The 16,113-nt window shown below is 39.7% G+C and overlaps 1 protein-coding gene across 4 annotated transcripts in view; it reads right to left on the bottom strand.

The window, feature by feature from the left end:
* The window catches only part of VWA8 (von Willebrand factor A domain containing 8), a 383,224-nt gene that overhangs the window by 284,840 nt on the left and 82,271 nt on the right, over nt 1-16,113 (bottom strand). For all 4 annotated transcript variants that reach the window (XR_011259328.1, XM_069601241.1, XM_069601242.1 and 1 more), the window contains one exon: nt 698-858. Coding sequence is in view for 3 of the 4 variants with exons in the window: in XM_069601241.1 (XP_069457342.1) it covers nt 698-858 (161 nt within the window). In the remaining variant the exon portion in view is untranslated. The remainder of the gene's footprint in view (nt 1-697; nt 859-16,113) is intronic.

Below are 16,113 nucleotides of genomic sequence, written 5' to 3' on the forward strand. Positions count from 1 at the left end.
TCTTTCCCAGCAAGTTAAAATTTAGAGTTAAATGTTAAAAACAAGTGATAAAATCAAGATGTAACAAACAAACAAAAATAGTATCATTAATCTCCCAAAGTGGCACAAGATGGGACTATTTTCCATGAAATTTACACACGAAGTCTTAACATTAAAGAGAAGTTAACTATGAATGGGTGGATATTTGCCCCACCTAAGCTGAAATAAGAAACACAGTTGGCACAATTGTTGAAGTCTATAAACACAAAGTGAACTTTAGCCTATATAAAATACAACCAAAGAGCCAGTATACATTTTACATAAGGAACTATATTTTTTCTCTCAAAAACAAATTCCAAGAATGTAGATCTAGGACTGAAAAAGGAGTTTGTAAACAATGAAGCTTTGACTCTGACACACTATAGAAACTTCAATTGTGACTCACTGCATAGATCAATCAACATACATACAAAGTCTCAACACTACTGAAAACTTTGCCTTTTTCGGCTCCTACACAGAGAATTTTGCTATGGCACTGGCTTTTCCCATTACTCGAAGTTCTACTCTACTGTGTTTACAACAATAAACACATCTGCTGTTATATTTGGATATGGAATTATAAATTCCTTGAGAATTATGTAATCCAGTTTAAATTAGAAGACTGAGAAAGCTCCACGTCTACTGTCTGCGTGGTGTGCTTCTGTGACCCATAACTGACCTCTGTAACACGGCAAGCGTCCCGGCATTGACTCTCTGAATGCCATCCAGGAGAACCAGCTTTCCTTCCAGAGCAGCGTTTACCAGGGGCGAGGACCGCCAGGCAGTGTCTCCATTTGGAAGCGTGTACCTCTGCTGCAGCAGATCACGCGCTGTCATATCCTGAAACCAGTCCCAACACCCACCAGAGAAAATAACAGAATTAATTTTTAAGACATGGACAATAGCTTACTTAGCCTTAGTGTTACCTCTCTCTGAACGTAACAGTCCATACAGCACCTGGGAAGTCATCTTCTCCAATCCATCAAAGAGAAAGATATTCAGAATCTTTTCTTGGTTATCTGAACTTTTTTCCCATTACTCACTCACATAATATAGTGAGGGCTTTTTTTCTTTTTTTCCTCTTTTTTATTTAGAAAAGTTCACTTGGTACCTACACAGATGATGGCAGTTAACTTCTACAGAACCTCCATGGAATTTTCCTCAATCAGCTTTACTTGTGAAAGGGCCAAAATGTACGACTTCCTTTTTAAGAATTAAGAGGCCATACAAACTCACTAGGAGGAGATGCTTTATTAATGGTGTGCGTTTTTTGGCAGCTGAGTTTTCCTGAAGAGCCATGCTAGGAATCACTCAGCGACTCACATTTAAAGAGACTTGAAAATGGAGGAAAACGGGGAAGAGTCATCAGATGGGGAACAGGAACTGACCAACAACAGCACCGCGCTTACAAGCAAACACAAGGCGCCAGTGTTTAAGTAGACGATTAACAGCGTAGCATAAAATATCTACCTGCCATAAAATAATTTGGGTGTGATAATATGAACATTTTCTTCTCACACGTGTTAACAGTGAAGGTAACAGTTTCTTTTCTGTGATTGAGTGTGCACAGTCGTGTCTGACTCTTTGTGACCCCAGGGACTGTAGCCCGCCAGGCTCCTCTGTCCAAGGGATTCTCCAGGCAAGAATACTGGAGTGGGTAGCCATTCCCTTCTCCAGGGTATCTTTCCAACTCAGGGATTGAATCCAGGTCTCCTGCATTGCGGGCTGATTCTTTACCATCTGAGTCACCATGGAAGCCCTTTCTGTTATCGGCTTCAGATAAATTCTGTGTCTCTTATACCAAACAAAGCTAAACATTTACAGTCAATCTTAGCCAAAAATTTAAAAGCTTCTGTAAATTCTTTGATACCCAACTCTAGTTTCAAGATGACAGAAAATGAATGAATTTGTTTATATTCATGACAGCAAAAAATCTGTATTGAAATCAAGATTGAAATGTCTTGACCATCAATTTCCTCATTATCAAAAAAGTACTGACTTAGAAAGTATAAATCAGCTTATGATGAATCAACAACACTTGAGAAACAATAATATTCAAGCTGATAAAATAAAAATTCACAATTTTTTAGGCAAGAAAAGAAAAATTTAAACATAAACGTTCTCTCCCTGTTTGGGTCTCCTCCCTCCTCTCTAGTGTGCATTTCTGCAACCACTTTATGCATTAACCAGACTTCCCTAATGGCAGAAAGGCCTATTCAATCATAAAGATCAATTTTCCTTCTTCTGGGACCATCCATGTAACTTCTCAGAAGGTAGCATTCCTTCTAAATCCTGCAAGGGGTTCCAATGACCCACTACTCACCTTGTATGTACAGACATCTCTGGTGTCTTTAGGTACAACTTTAGGTACAACGCCAAGATATAAATTTCCTTAAAGACAGTGATTGGTGCAAAACAGACTAAGGAGATACTGGGCTACACCTAATAGAAGTTCTTGGCTTAAACACTTATTAATGTAATGACCGCATTCATGTTACTAGCTATATTTCTTACACTCTATTTTACAAGATTATTGCTTCTTGCATGGCCAAATGTGTGACTTAGTCTCCGATAAAATTAATGCTATTAGGTGCCTCGATATGATCAATCAAATATATAGTTCTATAAAACCAATGACTGTAACAGTGTGATTCTAGATATGGCGAGAAGCAGCAAAAGAGAACCATTTCCTTTCCAAAGAGTCAGACACGAATGAGTGACTAAGTATAGCACAACACATAAAATGTAGAACAAAAGAATATAAATTAAAAGGTGGGGGAAATGGAGGGAAAAAGGAAAGAATGGGCTTTATTTTCTTTGGGCTGTGTGTCTGCTAGGACTTTGCAACCCCATGGACTGTAGCCCACTAGGCTCCTTTGTCCATGGAATTCTCCAGGCAAGAATACTGGAGTGGGTTGCCATGGCCTCCTTCAGGGGATCTTCCCAACCCACGGATTGAACCCAGGTCTCCCGCACCGTCGGAGCACCAGGGAAGCCCAACTTCCTTCAGGCATTTCTGTAGGCAATAAGCGGCCTGCTCTGGGGCTTCCCAGGTGGCTCTAGTGGTAAAGAACCTGCCTGCCAGGGCAGGAGCTGTGAAGAGAAGCAGGTTTGGTCCCTGGGTGGTGAACAGCCCCTGGAGGAGAGCATGGCAACCCACTCCAGTATTCTTGCCTGGAGAATCCCATGGACAGAGGAGCATGAGGGGCTACAGTCCCTGGGGTCACAAAGAGTCAGACAGACTGAAGGGACTGAGCATGCACGCACGCGTAAGTATTCAGAGAGGAGGTAACGTGAAGAAGGTATCCCACTGATACCATACTGCTAAAGAAATGGTTGGGGATTAACTGAGAAAAATCTCAGCTTCATACTGAAAACAGAGGGAATGCTGACCCAGCTCCTGAGTCTCTTGCGTGGGCCCAGGAAGAGGAGATGAGGAATGTGACTGTGGCATTAGAGGTTCAGACTCCAGTGGAACTGAGGTTAGCAACTGGTAACATTTCTTATTTTTTTTTAATTTTGACAGAGAAAATTCCTCACTCTCACACCAACCACATCCTTAATCACCATTCTGTGCAAGATACAAAACAACACCACTTCATTTTGTAGTCATGAGTGATTCATAATTTGTTAATTCATACAATGTCTACAATACGTACCTCACTCAAACAAGTAAACATTTACTAATAAAGATCACGAGAAAGACAATCAGTACGTAGGGCTCCTTTTTTCCAACCTAGCAGCTGTCAGCCTTTTACTGACTGAAGTAAACTGAAATTAATGACTTGCAGCTACATAACACAGAGAAGGCAATGGCACCCCACTCCAGTACTCTTGCCTGGAAAATCCCATGGATGGAGGAGCCTGGTGGGCTGCAATCCATGGAGTTGCGAAGAGTCGGACACGACTGAACGACTTCCCTTTCACATTTCACTTTCATGCATTAGAGAAGGACAAGGCAACCCACTCCAGTGTTCTTGCCTGGAGAATCCCAGGGACGGGGGTGCCTGGTGGGCTGCCGTCTATAGGGTCGCACAGAGTCGGACACGACTGAAGCGACTTAGCAGCAGCAGCAGCTACACAACAAGCAGTAACAGATCGAAAAGAGTTCAGAGTTACTAACGCCAGCCACAACAACAGACCAGAAAAGTTCTCCCTTTCTTCACTCTTCAGAGGAGCAGAGAAGAGAAAACACCTGGCATTTTTTAACAGACCAGCTCAGTCCAGTTTTAGCCTGTCAAGTCTCTGCATACTATTATGAGAAAAAGAGCCATTCTTCATTTCTAATGTACCAGTGTACTGAAATTTAAAAAAAAAACAAAAAACAAAAACTCTAAGGAGGGGGGGGGAAGTATTCTCTTTAATAAAAGTAGTTGGTTTTCATAATTAAGATCCTGGAGAAAAAGAGAGAGGATTGAGAGAAAAGACAGAATTCCAGCTTTTTCTTAAAAAGATAATTGCCCCCATTTTCCTTAATATTAGTTACAATAAGAAATTATTTTCAATTGTGTTATTTTCCACTGTATGACAGTACAAGTACACCAAAGTAAAACTGAATTTTCACAGAACTGAACCTAATCAAGCTGAATAAACAGAATTTTTTCAGAACAGTCTGAAATGAGTCAGTAACATGATCTCAATATTAAGGTAATTTTTAAAACAGAGTAACAGCTTTTTCAAGTGTTTCTGTCTACAGCATTTGGGTTTAGTACCATGAAGCTGTTTTAATATCTTATTTATTTTAAAACATACGGCAACATGGAATTGTTAGAAAATATGTCATTTCCTTATTCTTCTTGCTTACACACATACCCATAAAGCTTACATATTCTGCTTGCACATATATCCATAAATCAAGTGCAAAAACAAAATTTTAAAAAGAAATATGCTTACTCCATATGAGCATTCTGAAAGCACACTAATAAAAACAAAGAACAATGAATGTCCCAATTTTTGCATATATTTTTCTTATTCTTGAAACCTTTGAACTTAAGAGAATAAAAATAGCACTAATGATATCATAAGAGGCCAAACCATTTCCTCTTTCTGTGTTTCCTTAAAAATTTAAAAATAACAGGACATGAAAACTAGTTCCTTTAGAACACTATTGTCTAACCTTAAACACCTCACCCCTTCATTCAGATCCCTGGAAAACATCTATATATGTCTTAAGATTCTGTGTCATTAAGAATTTTGCTCTTTTGATTTGCAGCAGAGAAACCCTACTAAAAATTAAAATGTCCTATTACAACGAGAAGAAGCATAACTGCACAAAATGCACCAGAATGTAGACTTGAGCCCTAAAGCAATTATCAATGCTTTTAGGACCTGTGAATGCTATGCATTAATTTTTCTGAGATTCCCTTAAGAAACCTGGATATAGGTAGGTAGTTTGATAAATAACTGCAAAAATATGGTTGTGTGATCAGTGACTAGAATAAGATTAGAATTTATTTTGCAAGGTACAGTATCATTCAGAAAAACAAATGAATAGACTAAATTTTTAGTGAATAAAGACATTTCAGCTACCTCTCTAAATATGAATGTTTGATAAGAAAGTAAATTTTTATATTATAAAGCATATATAATTTTTCTGGCAGAAAATATCAATGATTATAGCAAATGATATTGAACTATATACAAACAATGACCTCAACTAGATTAAAAAATACACTTTTCTACCATATTTATGAACCCCAAAGAGTTTCAGAAGCAAGCTGGCTTCCAAAAATATGTATAATACATTATAAAATTTAAAATAAGTTGTTAAAGAAAACTAAACAAGAGAAAATGAAACCAAGAAAGGTAAAGATGACCCACAAAACATGTAAGAAGAATCTAAAATGCGAATCTAATTTCTAACACACAAAAACGCTGACATTAAAAAAGTTATATATTAATAAGCTTTAATTCTACAGCACTGACACCAAAAAAGCAGCAGAACCACAGTTCTTGATCATGAGACTAAGAGAAATTTGTTTCATGGTCTATCATATGAAGAATAGTGTGTTAAGGAGTTAAAAATAGAAGCAGCAATAATTACAGCAGCTAATACTTATGAAGGGTTTTACTAGGCAAGAAGTAATTCACATAAATTAACTCATGTCCTCCTTATAATCTTAAAGGATAGGTAAAATTATTGCCTTCATTTTACCCAATTAAGGACACATAACTAATAAGCAAAGGAGCCGGGTTGTCCCCAAGAATATTATTACGACAGATACAGCAACAAATTAAAGTAAAAGAAATTCCACAGAGAGAGAGCCAGTCTGGAGTACTCAACGCATGTATATAGTGTCGTGCTAATCAAGGAGTGTGCCTACTGCACACCACTCAGGGTATCCCCCACAAATGCTTCCTCTTTGGCAAGGATTAGTGACTACTGATGTTGCTGCTCCCTGACATGACCCCTAAAGCAGCTAGTCTCTATTGTTTAAAGATGTCTTTAAACATGTATATAAAAGATTGAGATGAAACTGCTTTAGCTATACTTAAGAGTAATTATATCTCTAGGTAAATATTATTCTTTATTTTCTTATTTCTGAATTAAAAACATGAGCCATTGGCATTTAATTTTTTTTGAATGGGGGAAGTAAGTATTATTAGTGATTTTTCTTTTTTTCAAAAGAAATTTGCTGGAATTTTGTAGTCCTTCTAGGTCTACTTCAAATGAATTTTGCTTATCTGAACAAAACTTGCCGTACCAGAAAATATCCTGCCAGTAGTATAAATACTAAGAAAATCTGGGATTTAGGGAATAAAGGAAAACACCAACACTAACTGATGTTAACTCTGCAATAAGGGATTAATTATGTACATAACAATTAGGGTTAGAATACTACATAAATACTGCATACACACAGAATATTAATAATTTTTAGGTCCCAAAGCAGAAATGAAGCCATTATTTACAGTCTAAGCATACTCAGTGAACAAAATGCAAGGCATGCTGCCAACATTCCTGTGTCATTTATGTTTCATCTCAAACAAAAAGGCCTCTTGTTTTACATATATTGTAAACTTACTTATAAACTCTTTCATGCTTCTCCCTCAGGTTCCTTTAAAGGAACTATTTTTAACCAGTCACCAGTGTAATAAATGCTTCCTTTATGTATATAACGATGGTATCACAAGACTGCCATGATTGTTTTCAGTTACTCTATTGATGGAAGAAGCTGATTTTGAGTCATTTATAGCTCTTTACTGTAACCAGTGGGATCGACTGCAAGATGATCCACTGTAGTTAAAAATTTATACTATGAATGCAGAACAAAATTCATCTGCTTGGGGCTAACTAGAAGTCAAACCCAGTATCTCACAAGTGACCCACCAAAAGGACATCTTAATAAAGTCATACAATAAAATATACAATCAAGGTCAGAGTAGGTGCAAAAAATGTAATACGGATTCTGTGAGTTTACCCAATCAAATCCTTTCTACTAGCCTTGCTATGTATGGTACAGAGGCTAGAAAAGTAAAAACATCACTTCTTAGATGTCTTTACAGCTAGAGTTCGATACATGACCCAGGTTCTACCAAGCATTCTCCCATACACAAAACTGGGAACTGAAGAAACTGCTGGTGAGAGTGAAGTGCCAGCCAGCACAAGGAAAGCCCCTCTTCTAGAATGGTTATGGCCGAAGTTCTCCCAGCTCTGTCATTCCTAACTGGGTGAAATCTAAACACCGCACCCTCCCTCTCCCAGACATTCTGCAAGCTACCTAATACTCTGTAATAAATTGCTCTCAGTTTTAGGCAGCCGGAACGGATCCTGTTGTCCATAAACAACCCAAGGATAATAATTTTTTAAAAGTAAACCAACTTAATGAAAGCCTGTTCAGAAATGTTCACAGACAACTAAGTATATAAGGACTTCCTGGTGGTCCAGTCGTTAATAATCCGCCTGCCAGGGCAAGGGTCCTGGGTGTGGTCCAGGGAGACTCCATGTGCCTCAGAAACTAAGTCTGTGTGCCAACTACCGAGCCTGCGCTCTAAGCCCACGCTTAGAGCAAGATAAGCCACTGTAATGAGAAGCCTGTGCTCATTACATACACAGTGAGTACCCCCACTCGCCACAACTGGAGAAAACCTGCGGGCAGCACAGCCACAAACAAATAAATAAAAACGCTAAAACCCAGATACATAAAAGAGGGTAAAGGACAGTCTCAAGAAGGAAGGCAAAACGCAGAGATATTGAGGAGCAAAATCCCAAGACACACAAACTAAAGAACCACGTGTTATTCAAATGGTACTGCAAACTCTGCTGCATTTTATCACAAATGTCTGACAGGTGGGAAAGTAGCAATCTATCAGAGTTTAAAGAACATTGCCTTAAAAGAGCAACAAATAAAGCATAAAGACAAAGATGCGGTAAGTGCTAGTAACCTGTTCAGTGTTCAGGAAAGGACCCAAGGAGCAGTTAATGGCATCTGGCCTCACTCAACAGCACTCGAATTCTTTCTAGTCAGCCAACATGGAAAGCAGCACAGCTGAAAGGGTGGGTAAAGGATGAGGAAAGCTGGCTTCCATCCCAGTTCTGAGACTTGTGATAAATGGGGGAAGTGAATAAAACATCCTTAGAATTAAATGAGATAATGTCCAGCACCTAGTGGGTATTTAATAAATAATAGCTGAATCTGAATCAGTCAAAGGAACAAAATCCCAATACTTTAAAATTTAAATCTAATAATAAATCTAGGTTAACAGTTCAGGACACTGTTAATAAAAGTATAATAACAGCACTAAATCTTACAATCAAACTGTGTAGACCACAACAAACTGTGGAAAATTCTTAAAGAAATGGGAATACCAGACCACCTGACCTGCCTCCTGAGAAATCTGTATGGTGGTCAAGAAGCAACAGTTAGAACTGAACATGGAACAACAGACTGGTTCCAAATAGGAAAAGGAGCACGTCAAGGCTGTATATTGTCACCCTGCTTATTTAACTTATACGCAGAGTACATTATGAGAAATGCTAGGCTGGATGAAGCACAAGCTGGAATCAAGATTGCCGGGAGAAATATCAATAACCTCAGATATGCAGATGACACCACCCTTATGGCAGAAAGCAAAGAACTAAAGAGCCTCTTGATGAAAGTGAAAGAGGGGAGTCAAAAAGTTGGCTTAAAACTCAACATTCAGAAAACTAAGATCATGGCATCCAGTCCCATCACTTCATGGCAAATAGATGGGGAAATGATGGAAACAGTGAGATATTTTATTTTGGGGGGCTCCAAAATCACTGCAGATGGTGACTGCAGCCATGAAATTAAAAGATGCTTGCTCCTTCGAAGAAAAGTTAGATAGACCCACCCACCTAGACAGCATATTAAAAAGCACAGACATTACTTTGCTAACAAAGGTCCTAGTCAAAGCTATGGCTTTTCCAGTAGTCATGAATGGATATGAGAGTTGGACTATAAAGAAAGCTGAGCACCAAAGAATTGATGCTTTTGAACTGTGGTGTTGGAGAAGACTGAGAGTCCCTTGGACTGCAAGGAGATCAAACCAGCCAACCCAAAAGGAAATCAGTCCTGAATATTCTTTGGAAGGACTAATGCTGAAGCTGAGCTCCAATACTTTAGCCATCTGATGCGAAGAACTGACTCATTGGGAAAGACCCTGATGCTGGGAAAGATTGAAGGTGGGAGGAGAAGGGGATGACAGAGGATGAGATGGTTGGATGACATCACAGACTCAATGGACATGAGTTTGAGTTAGGTCTAGGAGTTGGTGATGGACAGGGAGGCCTGGCATGCTGCAGTCTCCATGGGGTCACAAAGAGTCAGACACAACTGAGTGACTGAACTGGGCTTCCCAGGTGGTGCCAGTGGTAAAGAACTCACCTGCCAATCCAGGAGACATAAGAGACGTGGGTTCAATCCCTTGATGGGGAAGATCCCCTGGAGGAGGGCAAGGCAACCCACTCTAGTATTCTTGCCTGGAGAATCCCATGGACAGGGGAGCCTAGTGGGCTACAGTCCACAGGGTCACAAAGAGTCAGACACAAATGAAGCAACTTTAGCATACACACATGACTGACATGTGTACGTTACCATGTGTAACACAGGTAGCTAATGAGAAGTCACCGTATAGTGCATGGAGCTCAGCCTGGTGCTGTGTGACAACCTGAGGGGTGGGATCGGATGGGAGGTGGAGGAAGGCTCAAGAGGGCCAGGACATGTATATACCTAAGGCTGATTCATGCTGATGTACAGCAGAAATCAACACAATACTGTAAAGCAATTATTCTTCAATTAAAAATAAATAAATACAAAAATATTGTATGACAAAAGAAATTTTAATCTTAGAATTTAAAGAAAAAGTAAATATGGAAACAAGTAAGAAACTGGTAAAGAAAATTTTGACCAAGGTCAGATTTGAACTGGCCCTTTAAAAACAATGCAAATTTTTCAAAATTTATTTATGCACTCCTTCCTACATTGATTGCCTAGTTAGTACACATAAGCCATGGTTCCGAGTGCTGACGAGACAGCAATGAAAGATAAACATGGATCTTACATTCGAAGGAGAAAGAACAAAACAGACAAAGGTAAGGAACATAGGTGAGGAAAAAAGGAGGGAGGGAGGGAGGAGATGTCAAAAAAAATACAAAAAATGTATGTATATATATCTCACATACTGGTCAGTAGTACACAGAAAATGTTGGGTAATGTGATAAGCAAATAGCTCCATGAGTCAAAGATGCTTTCAGTAAGTATACTCAAGTTTCTATCTGAATGCTAAAAGGCCAAGTGAAGATCAAGGGAAGAGTACTTCAGGGTGAGGCAACATCCTGTGCGAAAGTTCTAAAGCAGAAAGAAGCTAAATGGCATTAAAGGACTGAAAGTAGTCGGTGAGGCCAACATAAACACAACCAGCAGAGGGTCCAGCCTGGGGAGAGATGGCTGGAGATGCAGGCATGGGTCAGATCAGGTAGGGTGATGTCTTTCAATCCTGGCTCCCTGTTAGAATCACTGAGTAACTTTTGTAAAAATGCATACATCTGAGTCCCACCTCAAACCAATTACTTCATATTCCCTAAAGGGGGGGGGCTGGACACTGAAAAGTTTTTGAAGTTTCTTGGGTGGTTCCAATATGCAGCTAAGGTTGAAAAGCATTGGTGGACAGCTCATAAGCTAAGACTAGGGGTTCTTATTTTAAGTATGATGGAAAGTCACTGACAGATTCTAAGCAGAGAAATGGCATGACCTGATTTGCATTCTTAAAAGGTGACTCCCACTATAATTTAAAGGATGGATTATGACTTGTAACATATTTTAATTAAGTAGCTACAAATATTTAACATGTACAAAAGAGAACAGAACTTAAATATTCTCACCAAAAATGAGATAAACTTAAATATCTATAAATGTTCACCTCACGTAACTATAAAATTATAGCATACTGAAGGAAAAAACTGAAGACAGAAATAACTGGAGAGATAGTTCACACTCAAGGAATAGAAGAATTTAAAAAGTTAAAATGTCCATACAATCCAAAGAAATCTACAGATTCAAAGCTGGTTTATTCACAGAAATAAACAATTCTAAAATCTGTATGGAATCATCAAAGACACTGTATAGCTACATAGATCTTGAGAAAGAAGAACAAAGTTGGGAACACCACACTTCCTAGTTTCAAACTATATTAGAAAACTATACTAACCAAAACTGTATGGTGTTGCCGAAGAAACAGACATATAGATTGACAGAACAGAGAGCGCAGAAGGAAACCCACACATACATGGTGAACATGTTCATGACATAGGAGCCAAAAACACATATTCATTACTGGCGCCAAGGGACCTCCCTGGGAGTCCAGTGGCTAAGACTCCACACTCCCAATGCAGGGGGCCTCAGTTTGATCCCTGGTGAGGGAACTAGATTCCACATGCCACAACTAAAGGATCATGAATGTCTCAACTAAGACCCAGCACTGTCAAATATTTTTTTAAATAATGGTGTTAATAAATGGTATCAAGAAAAATGTATAGCCAAATGCAAAAGAATGAAACTGAACCCTGTTTATATGAGACATGAAAATTACTTCAAAATGGATTAAAGACTTAAATGTTTAAGACTTGAAACCATAAAACTCCTAGATGAAAATATAGGTGGTATGCTCCTTGATGTTGGTCTTGGTGATAATTTTTGGATTTGACACCAAAAGCAACAGCAATAAAAGCAAAAATAAACATGTGGGACAACATCAGACTAAAAAGTTTCTGCACAGCAAAGAAACCACAAATGCAATGAAAATGCAAACTACTGAATGGAAAGATATTTGCAAATCATATAACTGATAAAGGTTCAGTTCAGTTCAGTCGCTCAGTCAGGTCTGACTCTTTGCAACCCCATGAATTGCAGCACGCCAGGCCTCCCTGTCCATCACCAACTCCCGGAGTTCACCAAAACTCTTGTCCATCGAGTCAGTGAGGCCATCCAACCATCTTATCCTCTGTCGTCCCCTTCTCCTCCTGCCCCAATCCCTCCCAGCATCAGTGTCTTTTCCAATGAGTCAACTCTTTGCATGAGGTGGCCGAAGTATTGAGTTTCAGCTTTAGCATCAGTCCTTCCAATGAACACCCAGGACTGATCCCCTGTAGAATGCATCAGTTAGATCTCCTTGCAGTCCAAGGGACTCTCAAGAGTCTTCTCCAACACCACAGTTCAAAAGCATCAATTCTTGGGCACTCAGCTTTCTTCACAGTCCAGCTTTCACATCCATACATGACTACTGGAAAAACCATAACCTTCACTAGACGGACCGTTGTTGGCAAAGTAATGTCTCTGCTTTTCAATATGCTGTCTAGGTTGGTCATAACTTTCCTTCCAAGGAGTAAGCATCTTTTAATTTCATGGCTGCAATCACTATCTGCAGTGATTCTGGAGCCCAAAAAATAAAGCCTGACACTGTTTGCACTGTTTCCCCATCTATTTCCCATGAAGTGATGGGACTGGATGCCATGATCTTCGTTTTCTGAATGTTGAGCTTTAAGCCAACTTTTTCACTCTCCTCTTTCACTTTCATCAAGAGGCTCTTTAGTTCTTCTTTGCTTTCTGCCATAAGGGTGGTGTCATCTGCATATCTGAGGTTACTGATATTTATCCCAGCAATCTTGATTCCAGCCTGTGCTTCTCCCAGCCCAGCGTTTGTCATGATGTACTCTGCATATAAGTTAAATAAGCAGGGTGACAGTATACAGCCTTGACGTACTCCTTTTCCTATTTGGAACCAGTCTGTTGTTCCATGTCCAGTTCTAACTGTTGCTTCCTGACCTGCATACAGATTTCTCAAGAGGCAGGTCAGGTGGTCTGGTATTCCCATCTCTTGCAGAATTTTCCACAGTTTATTGTGATCCACATAGTCAAAGGCTTTGGCATAGTCAATAAAGCAGAAATAGATGTTTTTCTGGAACTCTCTTGCTTTTTCCATGATCCAGCGGATGTTGGCAATTGGATCTTTGGTTCCTCTACCTTTTCTAAAACCAGCTTGAACATCAGGGAGTTCACGGTTCACGTATTGCTGAAGCCTGGCTTGGAGAATTTTGAGCATTACTTTACTAGCGTGTGAGATGAGTACAATCATGTGGTAGTTTGAGCATTCTTTGGCATTGCCTTTCTTTGGGACTGGAATGATAAAGGTTAATATCTAAATAAAGAACTCATATAACTCAATAGCAAAAAAAAAGAAATCTGATTAAAAAATGGGCAGAGGAATTGATCACGTTTTTCCAGAGAAGAAATAGAAATAGACAACAGATACATGAAAAGGTGTCATCATTACTCATCATCAAGGAAATACAAACCAAAACCCCAATGAGATATCATCTCATACCAGTAAGAATGGCCATTATCAAAAACAAAGCAAACAAACAACAACAAGAGATGAAAAATGCTGGTGAGGAGGTGGAGAAAAGGGAACCACTGTGCCCTTTTGGTAGGAATGCAAAATTTTGCAGCCTCTATGGAAAACAGTACACAGGTTCATCAAAAAGTTAAAAATAGAGCTACCATATGATCTAGCAGTCCCACTTCTGGGTATATATCCAAAGAAAATAAAAACAGAATATTGAGATATCTGCACTCCTATGTTCATTACAGCATTATTCACAATAGCCAAGAGTGTTCATTGACAAAACACTGATAAGAAATTATGGTTCACACACACACACAAGTATTATTCAGCCATAAAAAAGATGGAATTTCTCCCATCTGCAACATGAATAGACCTTGAGGGTGTTACGCCGCATGAGGTAAGTCAGAAAGACAAAGCCAAACACTTCATGGCATCATTTACAAGTGGAATCTCATGTTGATGTTTGGTAGAAACCAATGCAGTACTGTAAAGCAATTATCCTTAAATTAAAAATAAATAAATTTTTAAAAGTCACACTCATAGACATGAAAATGGTTGTCAGGGACTGAGCTGCTGCTGCTGCTGCTAAGTCGCTTCAGTCGTGTCCAACTATGTGACCCCATAGGATGGCAGCCCACCAGGCTCCCCCATCCCTGGGATTCTCCAGGCAAGAGTACTGGAGTTGGTCGCCATTTCCTTCTCCAACACATGAAAGTGAAAAGTGAAAGTGAAGTCGCTCAGTTGTGTCCAACTCTTAGCAACCCCATGGACTGTAGCCTACCAGGCTCCTCCGTCCACGGGATTTTGCAGGCAAGAGTACTGGAGTGGGGTGCCATCACCTTCTCTGCAGGGACTGAGAGGTGAGGGAAATAAGAATGAGTGAGCGAGTCAGTGAAAGTTGCTCAGTTGTGTCTGACTCTTTGCGACTGAATAGACTGTAGCCTGCCAGGCTCCTGTGTCCTTGGAATTCTCCAGGCAAGAATATTGGAGTGGGTTACCATTTGCTTACTCCTGGGATCTTCCTGACCCAGAGTTTGAATCTGGGTCTCCTGCATTGTAGGCGGATTCTTTACCATCTGAGCCACCAGGGGAGCCAAGGGAAATAAGAAGAGGTCGGTAAAAGGGTACAGACTTTAAGGTATAAGATGAATTAGGATCTCAGGATATAATATAAAACATGGTGACTACAGTTGATAATTCTATATTGTATAAGTGGAATCTGCTTTGACTGTAGAATATTAATGTTATCCAAGAGTGAATTTGTATGTGATAGACAGGAGTATCTATTAACATTCAAATGACATAATTAATGGGTTCTTAAAAACTCTATAAAGTAAAATTTCATATGCCAAATGCATTTTCCAGCAAATTCTAAACATGAGTCCAGGGAGGATGGGTTACAGCTACTGGTGATGTCCATAGCTAGAGTGGATCTTGTAAAAAGCAAATGATGTTAGACTGGTGATTGGGTGTGGGGTGCATGGTGGATGGGGACAAAGCTAAAAAGTGTTTCATGGCTAAAATACTAAATAACTCTTTTGATTGGTTTAATGTGTCCTTTTGGGAACTGTCTTCACAAAACTAAAACTGATGTTTCTGAATTGCTCCCCCATGGGAGACACTGCAAACACCTGTCACTATGTGGGACATAGGGAAGAGTTAATAGATTCAGGGAGCATCACTCAGGATAAATGTGGATTCTCCTGCTTGAAGCAGCACAGAAGAAGGTTTGCTGAGATTAAAGAAGCAGGCTGCCGAAGGCATCACGGCAGCCCTGCCCACCTTCCTCACTACATGAGGGTATGGTGGGCACCGCTCCTCACTAGCACAGAGGCGGCAGCCAGCAGCTACCTAAATCTGGGGGAGCTCCAGGGAACCACAGGAAATGAACACGAAGCATTCCAGGAGCTGGGCTGGCTGAGGCCCGTCTTCAGGTTGTTAATCTCTCAACAGTAGTCAACAGACTATAAGATCAGGATTTTCCCAGCTTTTATCAGCTCAGATCCCAAGCTGCCTCAGCTCAGCACCCAGAGGCACTAGTTGAACTCTGTCTGTTAAAATCACCTTTCTCTTTGCTGTCTCTCTTGTTCTGCCAAATGGTTTTAGTTGAAACACCTCAGAAGGCTGTTGGTTCTATAACACTGGTTGGCAAAACAGCAATAAAATTCAATATATTCAGAAAGTGGTTGGATCCTGAATAACTGGAGTTTTTTTAGTAAGGGGAAAACAGAA

This window comes from Ovis canadensis, chromosome 10, assembly GCF_042477335.2.
Source record: "Ovis canadensis isolate MfBH-ARS-UI-01 breed Bighorn chromosome 10, ARS-UI_OviCan_v2, whole genome shotgun sequence".
Taxonomy (NCBI): Eukaryota; Metazoa; Chordata; class Mammalia; order Artiodactyla; family Bovidae; genus Ovis; species Ovis canadensis.